Source organism: Plectropomus leopardus, chromosome 15 (assembly GCF_008729295.1).
Source record: "Plectropomus leopardus isolate mb chromosome 15, YSFRI_Pleo_2.0, whole genome shotgun sequence".
Taxonomy (NCBI): domain Eukaryota; kingdom Metazoa; phylum Chordata; class Actinopteri; order Perciformes; family Serranidae; genus Plectropomus; species Plectropomus leopardus.
Genome location: NC_056477.1, coordinates 5,037,521 through 5,058,529, shown reverse-complemented (window position 1 = coordinate 5,058,529; position 21,009 = coordinate 5,037,521). Strand labels below are relative to the sequence as shown.

The 21,009-nt window shown below is 40.6% G+C and overlaps 1 protein-coding gene across 1 annotated transcript in view; it reads left to right on the top strand.

Moving 5' to 3' along the window:
* Nucleotides 1-21,009, top strand: part of peli1b (pellino E3 ubiquitin protein ligase 1b) — a 45,144-nt gene that overhangs the window by 8,450 nt on the left and 15,685 nt on the right. The window contains exon 2 of the mRNA XM_042501828.1: nt 20,020-20,334. Coding sequence (XP_042357762.1) covers nt 20,252-20,334 — 83 coding nt within the window. The 5' untranslated portion in view covers nt 20,020-20,251. The remainder of the gene's footprint in view (nt 1-20,019; nt 20,335-21,009) is intronic.

The following is a 21,009-nucleotide window of genomic DNA, read 5'->3' as shown; positions in this document are numbered from 1 at the left end:
ACTGTCTGTTAATGTCAGGGATGTGCTGACACAAGAAGGGCTGAAACACGTTGGAGGGAAAACTAATAACATGAAGATGTTTTATTTCCCTTTTGGCAATAAACATTGTGATGGAATAATTTCACCATACGTGTGCAGCTTTTAAGCCTGTTAGCTCTACTGGGAGAGATTGAAAGAAAAAAAACCCAAATGCCTCTAAATATCAGCCTTTTCCATTTGAATTCATAGTCAGAAAATCAATCTGTAACTATTCAATCAATTAATAATTTCAATGTTTATTTAAAGCCACAATTCCAACTAGGGCGATATGGAAAAAGTCTTATCATGATAATAGTCAGTCGATATCGATATATATATCACGATATACATCAAATCACTATTTCTGTCGAGCTTAAATGTTCTTGTTGACTTCTAAACGAGATATGAAGATATCATAACCAGTGATGCGCGATATTGATTATTTCACCTTATACAGATAAACCGATAATTTCCAGCTTCTCGTGGCAAATAAGATACCGATTACTAATAACTTCTTTTTGTGGAGACACCGGCGGAGAATGAGAGCGGAGCGGACATGGCCAAATTGCGTTCTATTGACATTCTATCGACTACATCTCATATTTCAATTGAGGAAAAGTTATATCGCGTAAATCAATAAATCAGTTTTATCGATCAATGTAAATTTATAGTTTAAGATGATTTTCTCTTTTACTTCCTCTTCTGCTCCCTTTGAGAGAAGGTGCCAAATTATATTTTTATATAGCTTTTGTATTTTCAGCATAAACAAATCGAAAATCACCTGCAAAACTCTGCAATACGCAATACAGACTGAAGCCCTTTACATTTTCCAGTTTGACTTTGTTAATTTTTATTGCTAAAATCAAAGCAAAACTTGTTTTGAGTAATTTCTTTTCTTTATCATTTGTTTTTAAGAGGGGAAAAAAACCGTAAGTCGAGTTTGGTGTGAAAAAAAATTGGATTTTATTTTTAGGCCATATCGCCCAGCCCTAATTTTAACACTCTGCTTGGCCCAGATATTTCTTAGTGATGCTTTGCAGCTGTTTTCTGTTTGATATTGTTGTAAACTGAATATCTTTCGGTTTTGGACCGCTGATTTGACAAAAAGAGATATTTTAGTTTTCCTCATAGAATTAGAGGCTTGTGTTGGTAGATGACGACGGGTTGTTGGGGTTATTAGTAAACGTTTCTCTTTTTGGTGTGTGTTTTCCTTTGTGTCATTCTGTGTCCCCTCTCTAAATGTGGAGGTTTGTGCAGGCCTGTTAGTGTAGGGTAGGCAGAACTCTGCATGCCCTCTTTTTTTCTCAGCAGCAGTTTGTGGAGTTTGAGTCACGGGATGGATAACTGATCAGTCGATCCAATCAGAGCTAATCAAATGAGATAGATGAACGAGAGGAGCAGCTGCCCAAAAAGATTTAAAGTAGAGCAAGACCTCCTGACAATATTTCTTTTACCAACGTGGCTTGTAAAGTGGCAAAATGTCCCTGATGTAGACAGAAGCTATCAAGTGGTGGATGCTGTTCATTTCCTACTTTGAATGATGGCTGTTAGGCAGCTGAGAAACTGCTTGCATCATTTTTCACCTGTCTGCTTTAGTTGTTTTCAGATGCCTTTTCCACCATAATTTCCCTTTATATCAGCAGAATCCTTCATTTTTACAAGCAAAAAACTAAAAGCACTATTGAGGTTATACATGAAATGTGAGAGTGGGAAAGTGTTGTGAGTGTGTCTTTGTATGATTCTCACGATACCATCTCTATGGTTTCTTTGCCGTGTAGTTCACACAGGCGACTGCACCCGAAACTACTGGTATAATTTGGCACCTTCTCTTTTCCACACGCACACACAGGCAGACACACATTCATATGTACACGCAGACCCGTAATTACCAACTCCCCTCTGATCATGCATGATTGCCATTTCCTGCTTCACTTTCCAACCTTCCTGTCTCACATGGGCTTGAGTGTACATCCTCACACACACACTCCAAACATTTATTTATTTTTTTTTTACCACCCAAAAAGATTTAAAGTAGAGCAAGACCTCCTGACAATATTCCTTTTACCAACGTGGCTTGTAAAGTGGCAAAATGTCCCTGATGTAGACAGAAGCTATCAAGTGGTGGATGCTGTTCATTTCCTACTTTGAATGATGGCTGTTAGGCAGCTGAGAAACTGCTTGCATCATTTTTCACCTGTCTGCTTTAGTTGTTTTCAGATGCCTTTTCCACCATAATTTCCCTTTATATCAGCAGAATCCTTCATTTTTACAAGCAAAAAACTAAAAGCACTATTGAGGTTATACATGAAATGTGAGAGTGGTGGAAAGTGTTGTGAGTGTGTCTTTGTATGATTCTCACGATACCATCTCTATGGTTTCTTTGCCGTGTAGTTCACACAGGCGACTGCACCCGAAACTACTGGTATAATTTGGCACCTTCTCTTTTCCACACGCACACACAGGCAGACACACATTCATATGTACACGCAGACCCGTAATTACCAACTCCCCTCTGATCATGCATGATTGCCATTTCCTGCTTCACTTTCTTGAGTGCACATCCTCACACACACACACACACACACACACACACACACACACACACACACACACACACACACACACACAGGCGGTTGAGTGTATAACTTGTTGAGGCTTCCCGAGAGAGCACTGCTGTTTCTGTGAATGCAGTAAAGGACTGGGCAGTAGTTGCTGAAAATCCATAAAATAATTAAAGTCTGAGGGTCCTTGTGCTCAACTCTGCAACAGCAGACAGCTGCTGAGATGTGAAACAGAAGCAGAATTGGTAATCCTGCAATGTAACTGATTACATAACATGGAAAACTTATTTAGACATTTATTTCCAGAAATCTTAAGTCTGTTTTATTTTAAAAAGTACAGGCCATAGAGCCAGAAGTCTGAGTTGGAGGCCAAAATCTGAACTGACTCCACTGAAGCTTCAGTGCTTGCAGCACGGAGCACCAGCTTGTCTCATCTGACTGGACAAGAGGCTAATGATTACAAACTATGACCAGGTGCAGCACAATTAGACCTATATACACTGCTCCCTTTTCAGTCCTCAGAGTAATGCAACCTTAACCAACAGTGCAAGGATCCAAACAGGAATGGACGGTTTACGGAAACATGAATCAGCCCGATGCACGCAACTTTTTCCCCCCTCATTTTTTTTCTAGGAACTGTAATGACTTTTAGTTTAGGGTACCACTCTTGGCATTTCAAATGTGACTGTTTAAAGGAACAACTGGCCGCTGTGTAAAGTGATGAAGCTTAAATTTTTCAGTCTTGCTAATCCTGCAAATTGTTATTTATGGGAACTAAATGACTCTTGCTGCTATGCCGTTCAACACCATAAACCTGTTAACCAACGCTACGTTGCTGCAGGGTACATGTGTCCTTGGCATTCCTCCCTCAGCATCGAAAGCAATGAGCAAGCAGTGGATTTCAACGTTCTCACATTTTGATCACAGCATTTTGCCTGTAGAAACAGTGCCACAACAATGACGGCAAGTATGTGATCTTGCAAAGAATATTGTCCATAAAGCACCACAGTTCAGAAAAGACTAAGCACCTCCTTAAAGGCACAATATATATATTTTTAATATATTGTTGTTGTTTTTCAGAGAATTAATAAAATAAAGAAAAGATAAAGCCAACAGGCGTTACAGTGGCCAAGGTTAGAATGATTATTAAAATGTGTTGTTAAAAAAGAATACAAAGGACTTATTGGTAACAGACAAGTAGAAATATACACAGCAAGGTGCTTCATATAAAAATATTACATTAGTCTTTGCCCTGAAAGAACTTGTTAGGGGTCTAAGATCCTCTCAGACACAACATCCCTATGAAGCTTAGATGTAATATATCATTTCATTAACCATAAATCATAGGTAGGAGCTTTTAAAATTATCCAAAGCACAAAAAAATAAAAAAAGCTAGAATCAGTACCAGAATTAGTTTATTCTCTGGACTTTAAAGAGCATTTATTTTAACATAGTTTTAGAGACAGTGTGCATGAGCTTTTTTCAACAAGCAGCCACACATGTGCTATGATGTGTCAGATGGACATAAACCTGCAGAAAAAAGAAAGTGACAGAAAGCAGAGCAGTTCAGCGACAGAATATCTTGCCGTGAAGAAACGAATCATCGCTGCCTCAGTACTGTAACTCAGTGTTTGTATCCCATCCCTCCGTATGGTGTATGGAACAGCCATGGTGTTGCTATACTGTGTGGCTAAGGAGTGACATATGTTGACCCCAATAACACCTTTCAGTAATGAGGTTTCTTTGAGCACTTGTCAATCATTTAAATTATACAGGGCTACAAACTGTTTGCAAAGTCCTTAAATATGTATTCAAGGGAATAACAGCGATTTAAATGGGGAGTGTAATTTTCCCTGCTGCACTGAATGCAGATGAATGCCTGAGCTCGCTCACACACACACACACACACACACACACACACACACAGCTCTCTACACACTGTTTTGCTGCACTATGCTTCTAGGAAGGTCACATTGTGTGCTTTGTACAATCAAAAGATGGTGCTCGGGCTGTAGATGTACTAAGGTTTGATTGCTTGTACATGTGGCCATACACCCCCATGTTTTTAAGATGTGTACTCACTGGACAGTACATGCATTGTGTGCATGACTGCATGTATATTACATTTGTGAGTTCGTATACATTTCAGATTTGCTATTGCGTGTGCCGCAGAGGCTTTCACATACTTGCATATCCGCGTCTCTGTGGATTTGAGTGTGCCCGAGACGCTGCATGGATTTGTGTCTTGTTGCACGTCCACCAACAGGGCTGTTTGTTGTCTGTGTGCACACGCCAGTCTGTGTTCTTCCCACTGAATCATTGATGAGACTGTAATTCGAATGCCGGCCCTCCTATTTCTTCCCCCTGCCTTCTGTCATCGGTTAGCCCCCTCCCTGCGCCGCTTACAGGAAAAACCAGTAGACTGCTCTGACAAAGCACAGACAGCATACTGCCCTGGAAACTGTAGAAAAGCAACCGTTAGTTACAAAATTAACAAAATGCCACAGATGCAAACAGTTGCAGTAAGTTTGCCGATTATATTTTTAGCACACATGAATAATCAAACTCTAACGAAAGAAACGGTCACTCACCTCTGCTGGCAGATCACCATAAATTCATGTCCTCATATTAATCCATGTATTTTTGTGGCACAAATACTATTATTATTATGATTATGATGATGATTATTATTATTATTATTATTATCATTATAAAAACTATCTCATATTTTTAAGATAAATCTTAATCCTTTCAAAAATAGGTGGTAGAGCTGAAAGTTAATTAATCAACAAGCAGGGCCCCCTGAAAGTCGGTCAGGCTCTGAGATAAAATTAACTTCCAACTTCTGCTCAGAAGTGGTGATTTTACAGACAACTAAATATGATACAGTCTTTGACTTTTTGGGGGAATATGTAGTATCTGCAACAAAAATATTGCAGTATATGTCATTAGTGTAGTTAGCACGCTTTAGCTTGGAGGGCTAACTTGGCTTTATTATGTTACGTGAACGAGAACTGAGAGCTGATCAACAAAATTGATCAACGTTCACGTTGATCAATTTTGTTAATGTTTATTAAGTAGAAACAGCTGAATTTACTGTTTGGGGCTTTTCAAACGTCAGTACTTGCCACTTGTGTTACTCTTATATGATAGTTGGTTGAAGGATCACTGGCTTTTGGACTGTTGGTCGAAATGAACATGGGATTAGAATTACTTTATACTGTTTTCTGACACTGTAAAGACCAAATTACCAATCGAATAACCAGAGGAACATTTATTAGTTTCAGCCCAAAAAGCTGGATTTCACTTCTTTTTTAATGTCCCACTGGTGTTGGCAGCAGCATGGATTGCACTATGGGGAAACTGGCTTTAACAAATTAGGGAGGAAAAATGGGGAAGCAGTCCAAACAATAAAAGACTTGGCACAGTTTACATTTATACATTATATTTTGAAATATTTTAACACATCTTAATGATAAAATTAGGGAAAGTGGTCATAGCCTTAACTTGAATAGTTGCCTGATGTAAATTATAGCTACATTGCATGAATTATAAAACATATGACTGTTTTCTGGGAAAATCTGAACAATATATGAGTATAACCACAGATTAGAGGTCCTTATGTTGAATTAATTCCTTCCACTCCTCGCATAAAATGAGTTTTTTACTGTTTTAGCCAGTTTTCTGAGAATGTAGGCTTATTTGAATTATTTTTTCATTAAAGGCAGCCTAAGTTAGATTTTGGGAAGTCTGATTCACACGCATATATCAAGAGTTGTTCACAGAAAAAAAACAAAAATAACAGGAACCACCACCGCTGTTTTTAATACTCCTCCTAAGCCGCTTTTATTAGACACTAAAAACAGCGGAAAGGAGGAAACTTTTAGATGACATGACATATTTGTTTTCACAGTTAAATTAGTACCTGACATGTATTGTAGTCCACTGACCCTGGACACGAGTCCAGCACCTCTGGCCCTGTTTTGGCGGGACTGGTCCTGGATTCTTTGGAGATGCCGATCTCTCGCAGCCTCCAGAGCAACTAGTAGTTTGTTTTGATGAGTTAATTTAATTCTCAGCAGGAATTTGGCGCCGAAGGGTCTGACTCCAGCCTGCTTTTTAGGAGTGGATGGCAGAAGTGTGAATGGTGCTGTCATACATTAGGAAAGCTCTAGTCCTGCTTGGGCTTACTTTAAAAGTTAAAAGTGTGTATTTTTCTTAGGGGGATCGATGCCTTGGTTGACATGTAATGTTCACACTTGAAATTGGTCAGAGAGGTGTGATGTGTGTTGGCTTTTCAGTGGCCTAGAAAACGTTTACAGGACATTTCAGCATGTGTTCCTCGTGTGTTGGTTTTGTTAAGCGTGAGGCCCGACGGCTTTTGATGCCATCCTCACTATGTTCACATCTGCTTTCAACAACACAGCTCGGGTTTACATTCCTCACCTTGTTTCTAATGTTCAAGTCCTTTTCCTGACCCGCTCCACATATTTCATGCCTTGCTGTTTATAGCTGATGAGTGTGAGTATTGTTGTGGCAACGCTTCCTCAGGTCAAGTGTTTGGCGTTGAGCCCAAGTGGATTATTCTAATCTGCCTTGTTACCGACTACTCCTTTTTTCCGTCATAGTCACAGCTATGGAAGATCCTCTTAAAAGTAGCTCAGCGTGGCTTAATATTGCCCACTTCAGTGTCTGTGTAGACTCACTGTGTTGGTAACAGCACACACGGAAGTGGTCTGCTTTGTGTACCAGTTTATTAGCTCTCTGGTGGAGGCTAATGGATCCTCTAGAGAGCCCAGACACCACAGAGTGTGCATGTCTTGTAATATGTTTCTGTAAAAAGGGTGATAAAAAAAAGACAGATGGAGTGAAGCTAATTAATTTTTCATTCGCCATGTTAGGGAGCATGTGTGCTCCATCCTGAGTAAGCAGGTTGTTCATCACACAGTAAGTGTACAGTTGATTCACATTTACAGTTATGGCATTTGGCAGACTCTCTCAACCAGAGAGAATTATAGTCTTGCTCAACTTTCATGATTCACACAAACAACGTAATCATATCCAGTGAAGATAGATATATATATTTTGTGGCAGTCCGATCATCATAGTGATTATGTGGCCATATGGTGCAGCAGAAGCAAATATGATACCCAGACTCTCTATCTTTACATCACTAGAAGCTTTTCTTTCTGCAGAAAATGTGGAAGGCACTGTTATTCTGAATTAGAACTTAAACAATGAATTGACAAGTAATTTGGCAGAAAATTAATGTTGAAGTTTTTATATATTAACCAAGGCTTGCAACTAAGGCTTGTTGTCATCAAAAATTGATGTGTAAAGGGTTTTTAGGGATCATCTCACAGCCAATCTCGAGGCCCCAGGACTATCGATTGGTTGACGATAGAGCCGCTGTGGGCAGCCAATATTGCGAGATCCAGTGTAACTAGCGGATAAACGGGCAAAGACTTCCTCTCTGTGTGCTGGTCATTTTGGCTAATCTCTATGAATAGATAACTGCATATGAATGCAGATACACTTATATGGTGGGCTCTGAGATTGAATTTTGGCCAAAGTGTTACCCCTCTCCTGTGAGATCGGTTTACCTCCTGATTGGTCAGTACTGCTTGGACTACGAATGGAAACCTGAGTGTTTTCAGTGCCAAAATCTTTTCCCGTTGTTGATTCTGCATAGATGTGCAGATATTTGTTTGATTATCTCACAGAAGGCTTAAATCTAGATATTTCAATGAACCCTTAACTTTTGCCTCGAGTGTCCTGACCGGCATTATTTCTTTGTCTTAAGCAATGTGTCACCATGCTTTTGTGATTTTGGCATACGGTATGTCTCCATCTTGGTGTAAATATTGAACCGCGCACACACACACACAGACACCTCCAGGGACCATTGAACATGAGAGGAGTGTGCCTGCCTGTGAGTGGGCAGGGAATTGGGACTTGGTGTGTGCATCGACGCGCTGACTCTAAATCACTTTAGAGCAGACCGGCTGCAGGCGTGTCTGTGGCGAGACAGAAATGGTCTTGTGTTCAGGCTCCAGTATGTGTTTAGCTTTGGAGTAATCGATAGAATATCAAAATGAATATGTTTAAACCATGCATACACTGACACTCACGAAACCCTTATTTATTCTGTTTTTATTGTCTAAGCTTCCGCTCAGTAACTCACGTCAGGAGTTCACACTCTGGTTTGTATTGATAATGCAGTCTTATCTGTCTGTGTACACCCAGCTGAGCTTCAGGAGATTTTATTCACGCCACATTAATTTTCTATAACGTTGCATCAGCAGTGATTTTCCCTGTTGGTTTTATAGTTCCTCTGGATGGAAATGCTTTATGTGTGCCAGGACACATTGCGGGGTTTTTTTTGAGACGGTACATTGGAGTTTTTGTGTGAATGGAAATGAAAATCTGATCATTTCCCATTGGAGTCAGGAAGAACAGACGCCAGCCAAGCAGAGATGGAGAGATCATGAGCTTGTTACAGTTGCATCGCAGCACATGTCCAATCAGTCACATAAAAAAATCTTCTTTATGTTCAGTGAGAAAAATGGAAAAGGTGTTGGAACCACAGCAAAGGAGTGAGAGCAGACTGGAAAATTAACACTAGCCTTTTGCCAAACACTGACCTGGCAGATTTTTGATTTGGTCTCAAAGTGTATGTCGTTATCCAGGCAGCCAACAGGAAGCTCTGACTATTTACGTAATAGAAGTAGAGATGTCCCGACTCTGGAGCCAGTCTGCAAGTTCCAGATATGGGCCAACAAGTTTATTTTTTATATAATTAAATCAACTAAACAAAGCGTGGCCAACTTTAAATCCTCTGCACAGTGTGTACTTCAGTTGTCAAAAACATTACTGCCCACAGTGTTGAAGGCATGTGATCTGTGTACCAGCACAAACAAATATGAAAAAATAGCCAGCAGTTATAATTAGTGGGATCCATGCTAACACCATGGGTCAGCCAGTGATGTTTTTCAGCAACATTTTGCAGGTGCAACACACTTGTGCACAAAACTGCATGGAGCTATATTTACTTAAAGCAAACTCAGAATATCTCTGATGTGATGTTTTAATAACCGAAAGTAGTACTCTAGAGGTCTTGATGGCCTGTGTAATAATCAAGACACTTATCAATCCAAAAGGTGCGAGCTAGGCGGAGACCCTCTGTTCAGGACAAATGCACACCATGTTTCCTCTCTTCAATACCTTTTGGAAAAATACGAGTAAAAATTGCTTCCTGTCCGTCCTCTTTCTTTTCATGTTCTGCCACGCCGATGCCATCTGTTCATGTACATCGATCGGACAAGTCCGGCCGAGGACAAGAGCCAAAATGTAAGATAGAAGAGAATCTGGCGTCAGGTTTGCCAGCCCCCCCCCCCCCCCCCCACAGATCAGTTTCCGAGCCATCGAGCGTCTAATCTTCACAGTGTGCAAACCCAATCCCTCTCCACTGACCCGACCGTGCAACTCCACACACTGGAGACCGGACCAGGGGCGTCTGCAAACGAGCTCGCGCCCACACATACGCTCACATATTGCTCACAAATACATTTCACTCTTATTACAAATGAAATCCCCACTGATGTACACACACAGCCTCCCACACTCGAACGGAAATCTTAAAAATACCTCATTTGTAGGGTTAACACGTGCTTCGGCTTGTTATTGAGTGTCGTTAAGATTGATGTGTTTTTTAGACAAGCAACATTTACAGTGCGAGGATGATGTTTATGGTCAGACCCCGCAGTCCTCCCCTTTCCTATAACTGTAAACTCCTGCATGATGTGCTGCACAGGGATCCACTTTAGTTACCATTTGGAAAAACAGTGAAAGACATAACAAGGGACTGTAGGAAAGCTTTCATCTCTTTCTTTCTTTCTTGGTCTGTAATGTTCCTTTTACCCTGTTATCAACATCCAACACATTCATATAAAACAGTCAATCTCTCACTCAACAATCATGCTGTGCTCAGAGGTGAAGAGGCTGCAATTAGTCCCATTTACTCATAACTATATTATGATATCCTGTTTTTGTCATTTTGATCTTCTAAACGCGTTGTTCTTTGTCTGGGAGCTGGCTGAAGGCTTGCTGGCCAATTGACTCTCCCACCAAACAGCTGGTGTTTGTCACAGGAAGTTGAGTTTTTTTGATTTGTCTCTGCCTGCCCTCACATGGATGTCCTCTCTGAGACAATCTGTTGTTTTTGTGTATGCTTTGTATGATGATTGGACTACATTTTAAACTATTTGTAGATGATTTAAGTTAATGGCTGAAACTTGAACTGAGTTTTTTGTAGTAGTAGTAGTAGTAGTAGTAGTAGTAGTAGTAGTAGTAGTTCAGAGCCTAATGGAGGGGGGCTATACCCTCACCCCTCACACAGTACATTTACATTTAGAAAAAGTCAAATTGTTAGTCTGATTAAAACTGGACTTTTAATATAAACTGAACACCTTAGTCTGACTGAAATCATACTAAGTCGAATTTCACACTCAAACCCACCAAGCTGACATAAACTGGCCTGGCTGGTCTGCACATGCTCCATAGTCCCCACACTGGGCTTTGACCCAGAAGTTGAGCGGCATAAATTCATAAAGAAAGACGGGAAAATAAAAAATGAAGAAGGGAAGGAAACAAAACAAGATGACGGTATCAACATCGCCCACATTGCTTGCTAATTTGTTTGGCGTGTGACGTAATAGGTCAACAGTAAGAAGTCCAGTAGCAACTAGCTGAAAGGAGGCATATCGCCACCCATCGCGGCGGAGTCACACATACTTTTGTCAATATAGTGATTCTCCCCCTGTGCTTGTATACTGAGACAAAGACAATAGTCCAGTTAAATAGCGTAATCGAGCTATGACCGTAGCTCGACCTAACTGTACATGTAAACATACTGACTGATTTAAAGATCTTAAAAGGTGAAATTCACAGCTGTTAAATTCTGGCAAAAGTGTATTTTACACTGTAATATTCTGCTGGTCGCTATTGCTGCCACTGTGTTTAAAAGAAGTTTCCCATCAAAAGTACTTAATATCTTCATGTTACGTCAGATTTTTGTCATTTTTGGAACACATAACTTTATGTGTCAAAGTAAGACACTTTTCTCATAACTTATATTGTGTTATAAAAATACGTTTTTACCTTTTTAATAAGAAAGAATAAGAGAGGAGAAATGCAAAGACCCATCCTCTATGCACATGGGAGATGTGTGCGAGTGGGACATGTTTTATAGATGTTTTTGTACTTTTTTCAGGATTAACTGCATAATGAATGGTTCAATAGAGAATTACTTTGATGCACACACAACATGCAATGACTTTAATGCATATTGTCAGAGTTTAAATTGAATATTAACGTTTGTATTTCAGTGGACTGAATATTGTCGTAAGGAAATGTGCTGTTTTACTTTGGCTAAGTTTGCAGTTATGCCTCCCAAAGGACCTTTTCTCTGCCGCTCGATGGGGCTTTGACTGCAGCAGCAATCACCTCTTTTCCTTGAGGCGAGGAGTTTAAGCACATGGATATGCCTTTTCTCTTCCACTGAGCTGAAACACTTAGACTGCTTTCCAAACAGGACACAGGTTAAGTGGCTTGGAGTTCCTCCTGGAGAATTTGACAAAGAAAGCTTTTGAGGTAGATCAGCTGAGCGTACTCGCTCCCACCATGTCGTGTTTGCTCTGGAGTTCACATTCAGCCTCTTTACCATCTACCAAACCTCTTACTTTACTTAATTCGGTGTCCTGCTGCGCTCTGTGGGGTTGCAGGCCTTTGTTGACGTTTCAGAAACATGGCTGTTATACGTCTAAATGTTCTCATTATTGTTAATTTCACTTTTAGGAGCAAATGATATTATGAATCATTGTTGAAAAAGATTGCTTGTGCAGGTAATCACATCCTCGGAAAGAGTAAGTCACACTGAATTTAAAAATGTGTGTATCACGTCAGTGTGCGGAGAAGCACAGTACAGTCTGAAAACTTCTGTTGTAGATTATCTCACAGGTGGCGTCCTGCTGTGCCAGTTGAATGTCAGTTCAAGTCCCGCTCTGCCCGTTTTTTATTTGACAGCAGACATTACTCAGTGCTCTTTGAAAATGTTCTTTCTCTCTGGTTCCAGACTTGGCTTTGGCACTTGTGTAACTTTTTTCGAAGACTGTTACCTCGAACTGAGCACCTCTTTGTAAAATGAGCTGTGGGCACGAGGCAAGAAAGTTGTGCAATACAGAGCGGATCACTGTGACGTCGTGCTAACAGTAGAGGTAGAAAACTGGCTACTGTTTTGAATTGCAGAGATATGTAAATTTGGCAAACTTTGTGTTGTCATTTTCAGTTGTAACTAATTAAGATATAGGGTCAAACATAGTGGTCCGAACTATCTGACATATCTGTTTTTAATGAGTTCCTTTGCTAATGTTTGAAAAAAATCCAGAACAAAACAATGTAACACTGTGGATGGGACCTTGTTAAAACAAATTTTATATCATACATTCATATATTGTAATTGTACACCATATTTTGATTTTTGCTCCGCTCTACCTTACACAGCTGATCGAGGCAGCAGCAGACCAGCAACTCCGCTGAGTAAAAAGACTGTTTTTGGCTCCAAATCCCTGTCGGTAAGAGCTAAGGTTAAGTGGTGAAAATATTCTAAATATAGCATATACTTATTTATTTATTTATTTTTTAGTGGGCATTTTTAGGTGGTTTAAAACTAATCATTTTTTTGCAGTTTTGCTCAGCCTTGTTTGATTATATGTATGTGACACGGCGATATTCTACCCGGAAGTTATTGTGAATAAACATTGTGATTCGATCTATAGAGGTATTGGTTTTGTGTGCACATAACAGGAAGCAGTTGATGCCCCCCCCCCCCATGTGTTTGTGAAGGTAACTTGTGATTTGTCAAAAGAGATAAAAAAGAAAAAGATAAAAAGACTGAAGAGGAGGGAAAGTCGAAGAGAGACATTCTGTTTTTGGAAAATAGTTGTCTGTAAGCTTTTGAAGAAAACATGATTCTGCTGCTCAGCATGGAGCAGTTGGAGCTTTAAAGCCTTTCGCTCGCGAGCTGCTCGCAGGGAACATGAAAGGTGAGAAACGCCTGAAAGCCTCAGAGTGTTCGAGGATGTGGTGAGAGCCAGTGATACTGGGACGATTTGGTATCTGATGACCTTCTTGATGAAGGGCTTCGGCAAAGATCACAGCAGCCACAAGTAATAAGATGAGCTCTTATTTTTCCTCCCTCAGGTTTTTCATTTTTACACACCCATAGCCACTCTAACACAACAACTGTCATCAGCTTTCAGCCCACATTGTACTGACACAAAGTTTTAGCCCAGCAGGCAGAATTTCTGTGGAGTCAAAACAAAAAAAACATCCAAAGTAAATATTAAACCTACAAATTTATGAACAAATTTTGGATTTCAGTTAACAAGAAAATAAACATGAGATAACCCAAGAAAGATAATTTAGTTTTCAACAAGTAATTTGTTAATTTCAATAGAATACCATGGAATAAATATATATTATAGAATGAAATCAAATGAAATTGGAGACATAATTTTCTAATTTTCTAAGCATTCTTTTTTTCCGTTAATATGAAGACCAGTTTTTACGTAGCAGCAGGTTTGCTTCATATGAAATAGCTCCACGTGTCCAGTAAGCCAGAAACATGTCATCTTCTCAGAGTCTGTGCCAGGCATCCGTTATTATTTATTGATATGATGACCCACTTTACCAGCAGGATATCATTACCACTTTCCAGTAATGAAGATGCAACACTGTGGTGGAGGTCCTGGTTTTCATTTCCACCCTGACCTGGTGCCTGATGTGGGCGTACTTCTCTGTCCACTAAAGTTTTTTATTCAGTATTTATGTTTTCAGCAGTTTATATCAACCGCTCATTATTTTGGAAATTTTTAGAGCAAAAATAGCAAATATTTCCAGCCTCTGGAAATGTGAGATGTAGTGCTTTTCTTTGTTATATGTGATAGTGAACTGGACATCTTTGGGTTAGACTGTTGGTTGGTTGGACAAAACAAACATCTTAAGCTCTGGGAAATCATCAATGTCAGTATTTTCTGACATTAGAAAAAAAAAGTATTAAAACAAGAATCTTATCAGGGAACTGATCAGCAATAAAAATAGTTCACATTTTGCATTTATTGGAGTTTTATTAGAAGTTTAATTTTAAATTAGAATTTACTTTTATTTCAGTTACAGTTTGCATGTTCATCACTGAAGCCATTTCTATGTTGGAATTTGGCAATTTTAATTGCAGTAAGCCTATTGAGTTGAAAGCATTGCATGTACAAAAACTTTAAAATCCCTATGTTTAAGCATCACTTATAGAGTGCCCCAGGGATGACGCTTTTCTGCCGGCCAACTCAGAAGCTAACGTTGTCCTGGTTCCCTCGTCAAAAAGCCTTTGGGTTTTTTCCATTGGATTTTGGATCACTGCAGAAAATAAGCTCTGTGGTAAACAAACATTTATGAAACTTGCATGTTTTGTCCAGTGAGATAATCTTAACAAGCGAGCACCACTCTCAGGATTTTTGAATTGATTTTTGACACATAAAAGCTTCAAAGTTCACAGTGGGGTGTTTACGGACATATTTTATGTTATAGAACAGAACATGAAAGTTTTTTATCACAGACCTTATTTCCAGCTTCTTACCTAAAACCTATTCTTGGTTTGAGGTGAGGAAACCAGAAGTGCTGAAATGCAAACGGATTTCCTGGTTTTAGGACTCATTACCGGGATTCTTTATATCATTGGCAAATATTACTGTCTTGTTATGAAGGTCTCGGGTACGGGAAAGTGTTGTCACATGAGCCATTAGCTTAAGCCTTAAGATCTTCGTGCCAGTGGTTGTTATGAATCAAGGCCGAACCGTGCAATAGACTTAGCAGATTAGTAAACACCATACTGTGGTTCCCCCTTTGAGTTCCTCTTTGTCCATGACCCTGTCTGAGCATTTTCTGACCCATTTCTGGGCCCTGACCTACCAGCACAGAAACACTGCCTCTGATTAACATGTTTGTTTCCACAGAGCCCTCATGCCTTGTGATCCTGAAAGTGTGTCACCCTTTGACTTACCATAGCATCAAGCTTGACGCACCTTTTAACTCAACAGGGACGCTTTGTGCAGAGTACTCTGTTAACTTTGGGTGTGACCTGGTTGACTGATACTGTTTTCCCTTGGCATGGCTGTGTGTTGCCCTTTGGCGTACATGCATGCTAAACAGGACAGTTTGACATGTTGCACTGCGGCTCGGCTGGAGATGGACTCAAAAAGAAAAAGTGCAGCTGTTGCCCGGCTTCCGTGTTAACATGAAGACGTATTTATGTGTGCGTTTGCTGCTGCTGCTGTGCGTTCACATTTGTTTGTCATATGTTGTTCTCTGTTGGCAGCCAGTGGGAATGGCAGGTGTCATCCGTGCCTCCTTGCAGTTAAGTTTTACGAGGGCTTTTGTAAGTGTGAGGTTGCTGTTCCCGCTGTCAGCAGCACGCTGTTACAATCCCTGACCTCGGCCTGCAAAGTCAGTCTCACCGAGCTCCAGATCTATTGTTGTAGGACTGTGTGTCTCGGTAGCTAAGCAGCAGTTGGCACGAGGCCACGCCGAGCTCTGTGTCATGCAGAGTTGCAGAGGCCAGGAGCTTAGTCAGACACACACACACACACACACACTTAAAAAATTATACACACACCCATACAAAAAGCTCATGCATACTACTGAGGCCAATTTGAAGCAAGATCTTAAGCCAGGTTGATGATCAGTAATTTGAAATACAAAGCGCATGTTTTTCCTCAATGAAAGCCTCTTGTATAAAACTGACATGGGTTGTTTCTTAGCATAAGTAGAGAAATCAAAGGTTAAAATAAAAAAGTAAATCTGTCACTCAAAGATGTTCCTGCTCCCAATTTGCAGCTCATTATTGTTAATACAAAATGTCAATTACTTTAGCTTTGAATATTAAAAAAAGATATGATTTATGATTACTTAATGCGAAAGGTCTAATATCTATCCCTCAAACTCTTTAGCATACATTTGGCCTCTTTGCATATAAGATGTAGCACTGAATAATGTTAGGTTAATGTCCCTGAGCCACACAGGAGAAAGGGAAAAGAAGGACTATTGTGATTGAAGAATGAGGGCCATGATGTAGGTGCACCGATCTGATACTAGGGCTGTCAGTCAAAACAGATTTTGCAGTTCAGTATGATTATTCAGTATGATTTTTGATAGTTTTAAAGTTTGAACATGCTCCGTAGGATGTTCAGTGTGACAGCGGCATTCATGTAATATAGCAAACAAGCTAATGGTGCTAATGACAGGTCTTAAATGTGCAATACATTTTTTGCAAACACTAGGTGTCAAACAAAAGACAGAGACTTTATCGTTCTAAGTTGCTGAGTTGCAAATTCCCCACTTTGAAAGCAGTGGGTGTCTCCTCTCTCCTTCTCTGTGCAGCTGTCTATGTGCAGCCTGCATGTCCGCAGCTCCAAAGAGTAGTGTGAAAGTCAAGAGCATTCACTCCGCAGCAAAATCTGGGGACCAAAATGTCCCCAGAAGTACACTAAATAGCAGGCTAACTAGCAAAAAAATAAATAAATTACTGCTATCTCAGTCGACTAAGGAGTCTGCGGCTGATGATTCGAATTGTCAACTTTCCAGGGGCAGCCCTGTCTGATACCACGTAAAATAATAATAATAATATAATAAACTGTATAGTTGTTTCACATCCTGATAAAACTGCGGTATCCTACATATTACGCTATTTATGTATGTAAAACAAACATATAGTGTAACAGTAACCATTTGCAAGATGTCAGCTATTTGGCTACTTCTGCAGCATTAATTCTATGTATGTGTATTTACATGTTTTACAAATTGTTTAGACATGCTACATGGTAGCAGCTGATATGCAAGTTCAGCAACTGGAATCAGTATCAGGAAGGAAAAACTGTATTGTCTCTTGTTTCATCTCTGGTTGTTGTTGCGTTCTTTATAAGATAATTCAGCACTCTGGGCTCTGATTTGTTCAGTGACAGGACCCACTGCTGCACTCAGACCTCTTTCTTTTGGTCTTCAATGTTTGGATCCATAGGTAAAAAAAATCAATTCCTGGCACGTCAGCCAACAGCTCCCTTGATGCTACTGACTATGCACATGTGAGTGTACAAAGAGGATTTTACATGCACACGGTTTAGTGTTTTAGTATGCATTGACAATGTTGCATGTGTGCGTGTCTATGGGATTAACCCCTTCTGTTAGAGGAGCAGGTGGGGCTGAGGCTTACAGCCCAGTTTTGCAATTTAAATACCCCTGCCCTCACCTCCCCCTTCTCCCTGCACGCTCCTCCAGGTCCTCCATTTTCCTTTTACTGCCTCCATCCAGAATAAAACATCCCTCCGTCCACTGCCACGTCAGGAAAAAGCTGAAAAGATTCACAACCATCCCTACCACCTGCTGAACTCTGTCAAAAAATGTTGCTGGATGAACTGCAAGAAGTGCTCAAGTCAAATGTGTTGAACCGTGGTGTGATTTCTGTCTGTGCCACCGCTGTTTCACCTCCGCCCTCTTTCCTCCCTCTCACTGTGAGCGATGATGAAGCTGTTTATAACTCACAGCTATACCGATGCTGCGGTGTGATGCTCTGAATATAGATCTATTGTTAACACATTGTTAACACTTTCTGGAGCAAGATTTTAGGATCTGAGTAAAATGTTTTTTTCTTCAGGTGTGAGGCAGTTCGTATGATGATGAGGATGTGTGAGCAGGTAGGGTTTCAGCAACACTTTAAAACGGGCCCGTCTAAAGACATCTGGTAAAGCAAAAGCATCTTTATACATGTTAAGTAGTCCTGAATGTCTGACATTGTGTCTGAAATACTTACTTGGAAGGCCTCTGTATGAACTTCTCCCACTCGGTCTAATGGGACTGAATCTGCCTTCCTGCTCTTCAGTAAGAGACTCTTTAGGATTAAAGCCCTGTATCCTGCCTCATCATCAAAACACTTAACCGCCTATCCTATGCGTTATTCATGTGTGGTTTTGCATTCGCTTAGCAGAAAGGCACTCTGGGAATTGTAGGAGGAATATTCTGCCTCGTGAGGAGGACCGCTTGGAAGTACAGAGACAATGTTATTGTTTTTGCTCTGCTCTTGTTTTTAAAGATAGCATAGTATATTTATATTCTGCTTTTTTTGTCTGAAAAGGTCTTGAGTGAAACCTTTAGCTTGTCGTAACAGGAAGCCCATCCTCTCCTTTTTCTCATGCCTTCTTGTTCTTTTCTCAATTGCTTTCTTTCACTGCTCCTCGATGTGATTTCCTGTGTATTTAGAGAGCTGCGCGAGTGTTTTTGAGTCATTCTCTGAAGTCAGCATTTACAGACACCCACCTCACTCAGCAAGAATAATAAGCCACATGTACACCCGACCTTAGTCATGTCCCTGATGCTCTGATGAAGGCCTTTTTATTTCAAAGTTTGCAATAAAATCTTGGGAGGTGTGAAGTGTGTGTGTGTGTGGGATGTATTTTGCATTTGTACCTACTGAGCAATTTCAGCCATGTGGGGCTTAAAGGGATAGTTTTGTTTTCCTCATTTTCTACACTCGCTGTTTAAAATACCCCTGAACCTTTACACTGTGGTCACTGCAAACTCCGCAGTTGACCTGGGGAATGAGTAGAAAGACAGGGAGTTTACTGGGGGAGCTGGGGATCGAGCAGACAACCATCTGATCATTGGTGTTGTTACCTAGTTTGTTAATGTAGATGTAGATTAATGTTTTAACCTTATGCAGGGTGGAGGGTGGGGGGGGGGTGGGGGGGTGGGGGGTTGTATTTTTCTTTTATCTGACGTTAATCTGTTTGTAAAGCACTTTGTGCTACCTTTTTTGTTTTGCGTGACAAGTGCTATATAAATAAAGTTTGATTGATTGATTGATGGTCAACCTGCCACAGCCACCCAACCATACACACTGTTTTGCCAATTGTGAGGTAAACTGTCAAAATACAACATTCATTTTACAACACAATCTACCAGCACATGTGTTTTCATAGATTTGAACTGCTGGACAGCCCTGTGTTTTTATTTTTCTGGGTTTTGTTTTTCCTGCTGGAGCCCTCTGTGTTGGCAAAACCACTGAACCAACACCACTACTTCAAAACCGCGTGGACTAAAACTAGGATATTTACACACATTTAGTGTTGAGTCGAAGGTTTTTAGGAGAAAGGAATTGTCCCAAAAGCAGCAGTACTTCTGTTGTCTTGAGAAACTGTGAGAAACTATTCACAGGCATGAAATTAAACATCAATTAAAATCTGTAAAAATTTTAAGTAAAAAAAAAACAAATGGAAATTTATTTTCATCCTCCACTAAAAACACTAATCTTCGTGTTAACCCTTTCTTTGTCACTCTGCAGGGCAGGACGAGCGGTGCTGCGAGAGACGGACACATGAAGCATGAGAGGGTGGAGCTGAGGCTCAGCTGACCCTTCCCCTTCCTTCTCCTCCTCTCCCCCCGTGCTCCATTCGATCAGCACCTCCCCCCCCCCCTTCCCCTCCTTTCCCCTTCCTGTGTCCCTCACCCTGTTGGATCTCACCCATTTCGCCTCCCCTCCTCCTCCTCCTTCAAACCTCAATCAGCCGTGCCCAATGTACTCCCCGGAGCAGGAAAACATCTCCACCACCGCCTCCACCAAAGTGCCAGTGAAGTACGGAGAGCTCATTGTGCTCGGGTAAGCAAAAGCAATTCACGCCCTTACATCCAGAACACACCTGTGAATGTATCGTGCTGTCTGCCCGAGAGTCAGAGCTGTGGTTACTGATGATGCGTAGCTTCAGCGCCACCTGTGTGCGCTGGCCAGGATCGTCCGCATTGGTCATCGTCGGATCCATGAGTCATGGCCGATAATGGTTGGATGTGTTGGTGGCAGAGTGTTGGCTGTTCTGGCTCAGTCCAATCAGTGCTTCCAACACTCCCAGTGTTTGATTGATAGTTTGGAGCCACATGAATTCGCTCTGCACATGGACCTGAAAATGAGGCCTACCCGTGTGCATTTTGTGGTTTGAGTTTTTGTCGTGTATTTCTGAAGACAGTTATTGAAACATACTTTTTTGAAACCATTCACCTCCTAGTCATAACTCTTTCAATATGCATTTTGGCAGTTTTTGACCTCTTAAAGGAATAGTTCACCCAAAAACAACATAAATTGTATAAAGTATTCACCTCCTTGGGCTTTATTTGGTCCTGGACGAATTAAAGCATATCAGTGCAGACTGTGAAGGAGGCTGAATGAAAGACAGCAAAGAAAAGTTATAAAGTCCCAGACACACCAAACTGACATCAAAGTACTACCGGCGATGAAGGCCGACTATTGCTAAGTCGCACTGTAACTCACCGCAAAGACTAC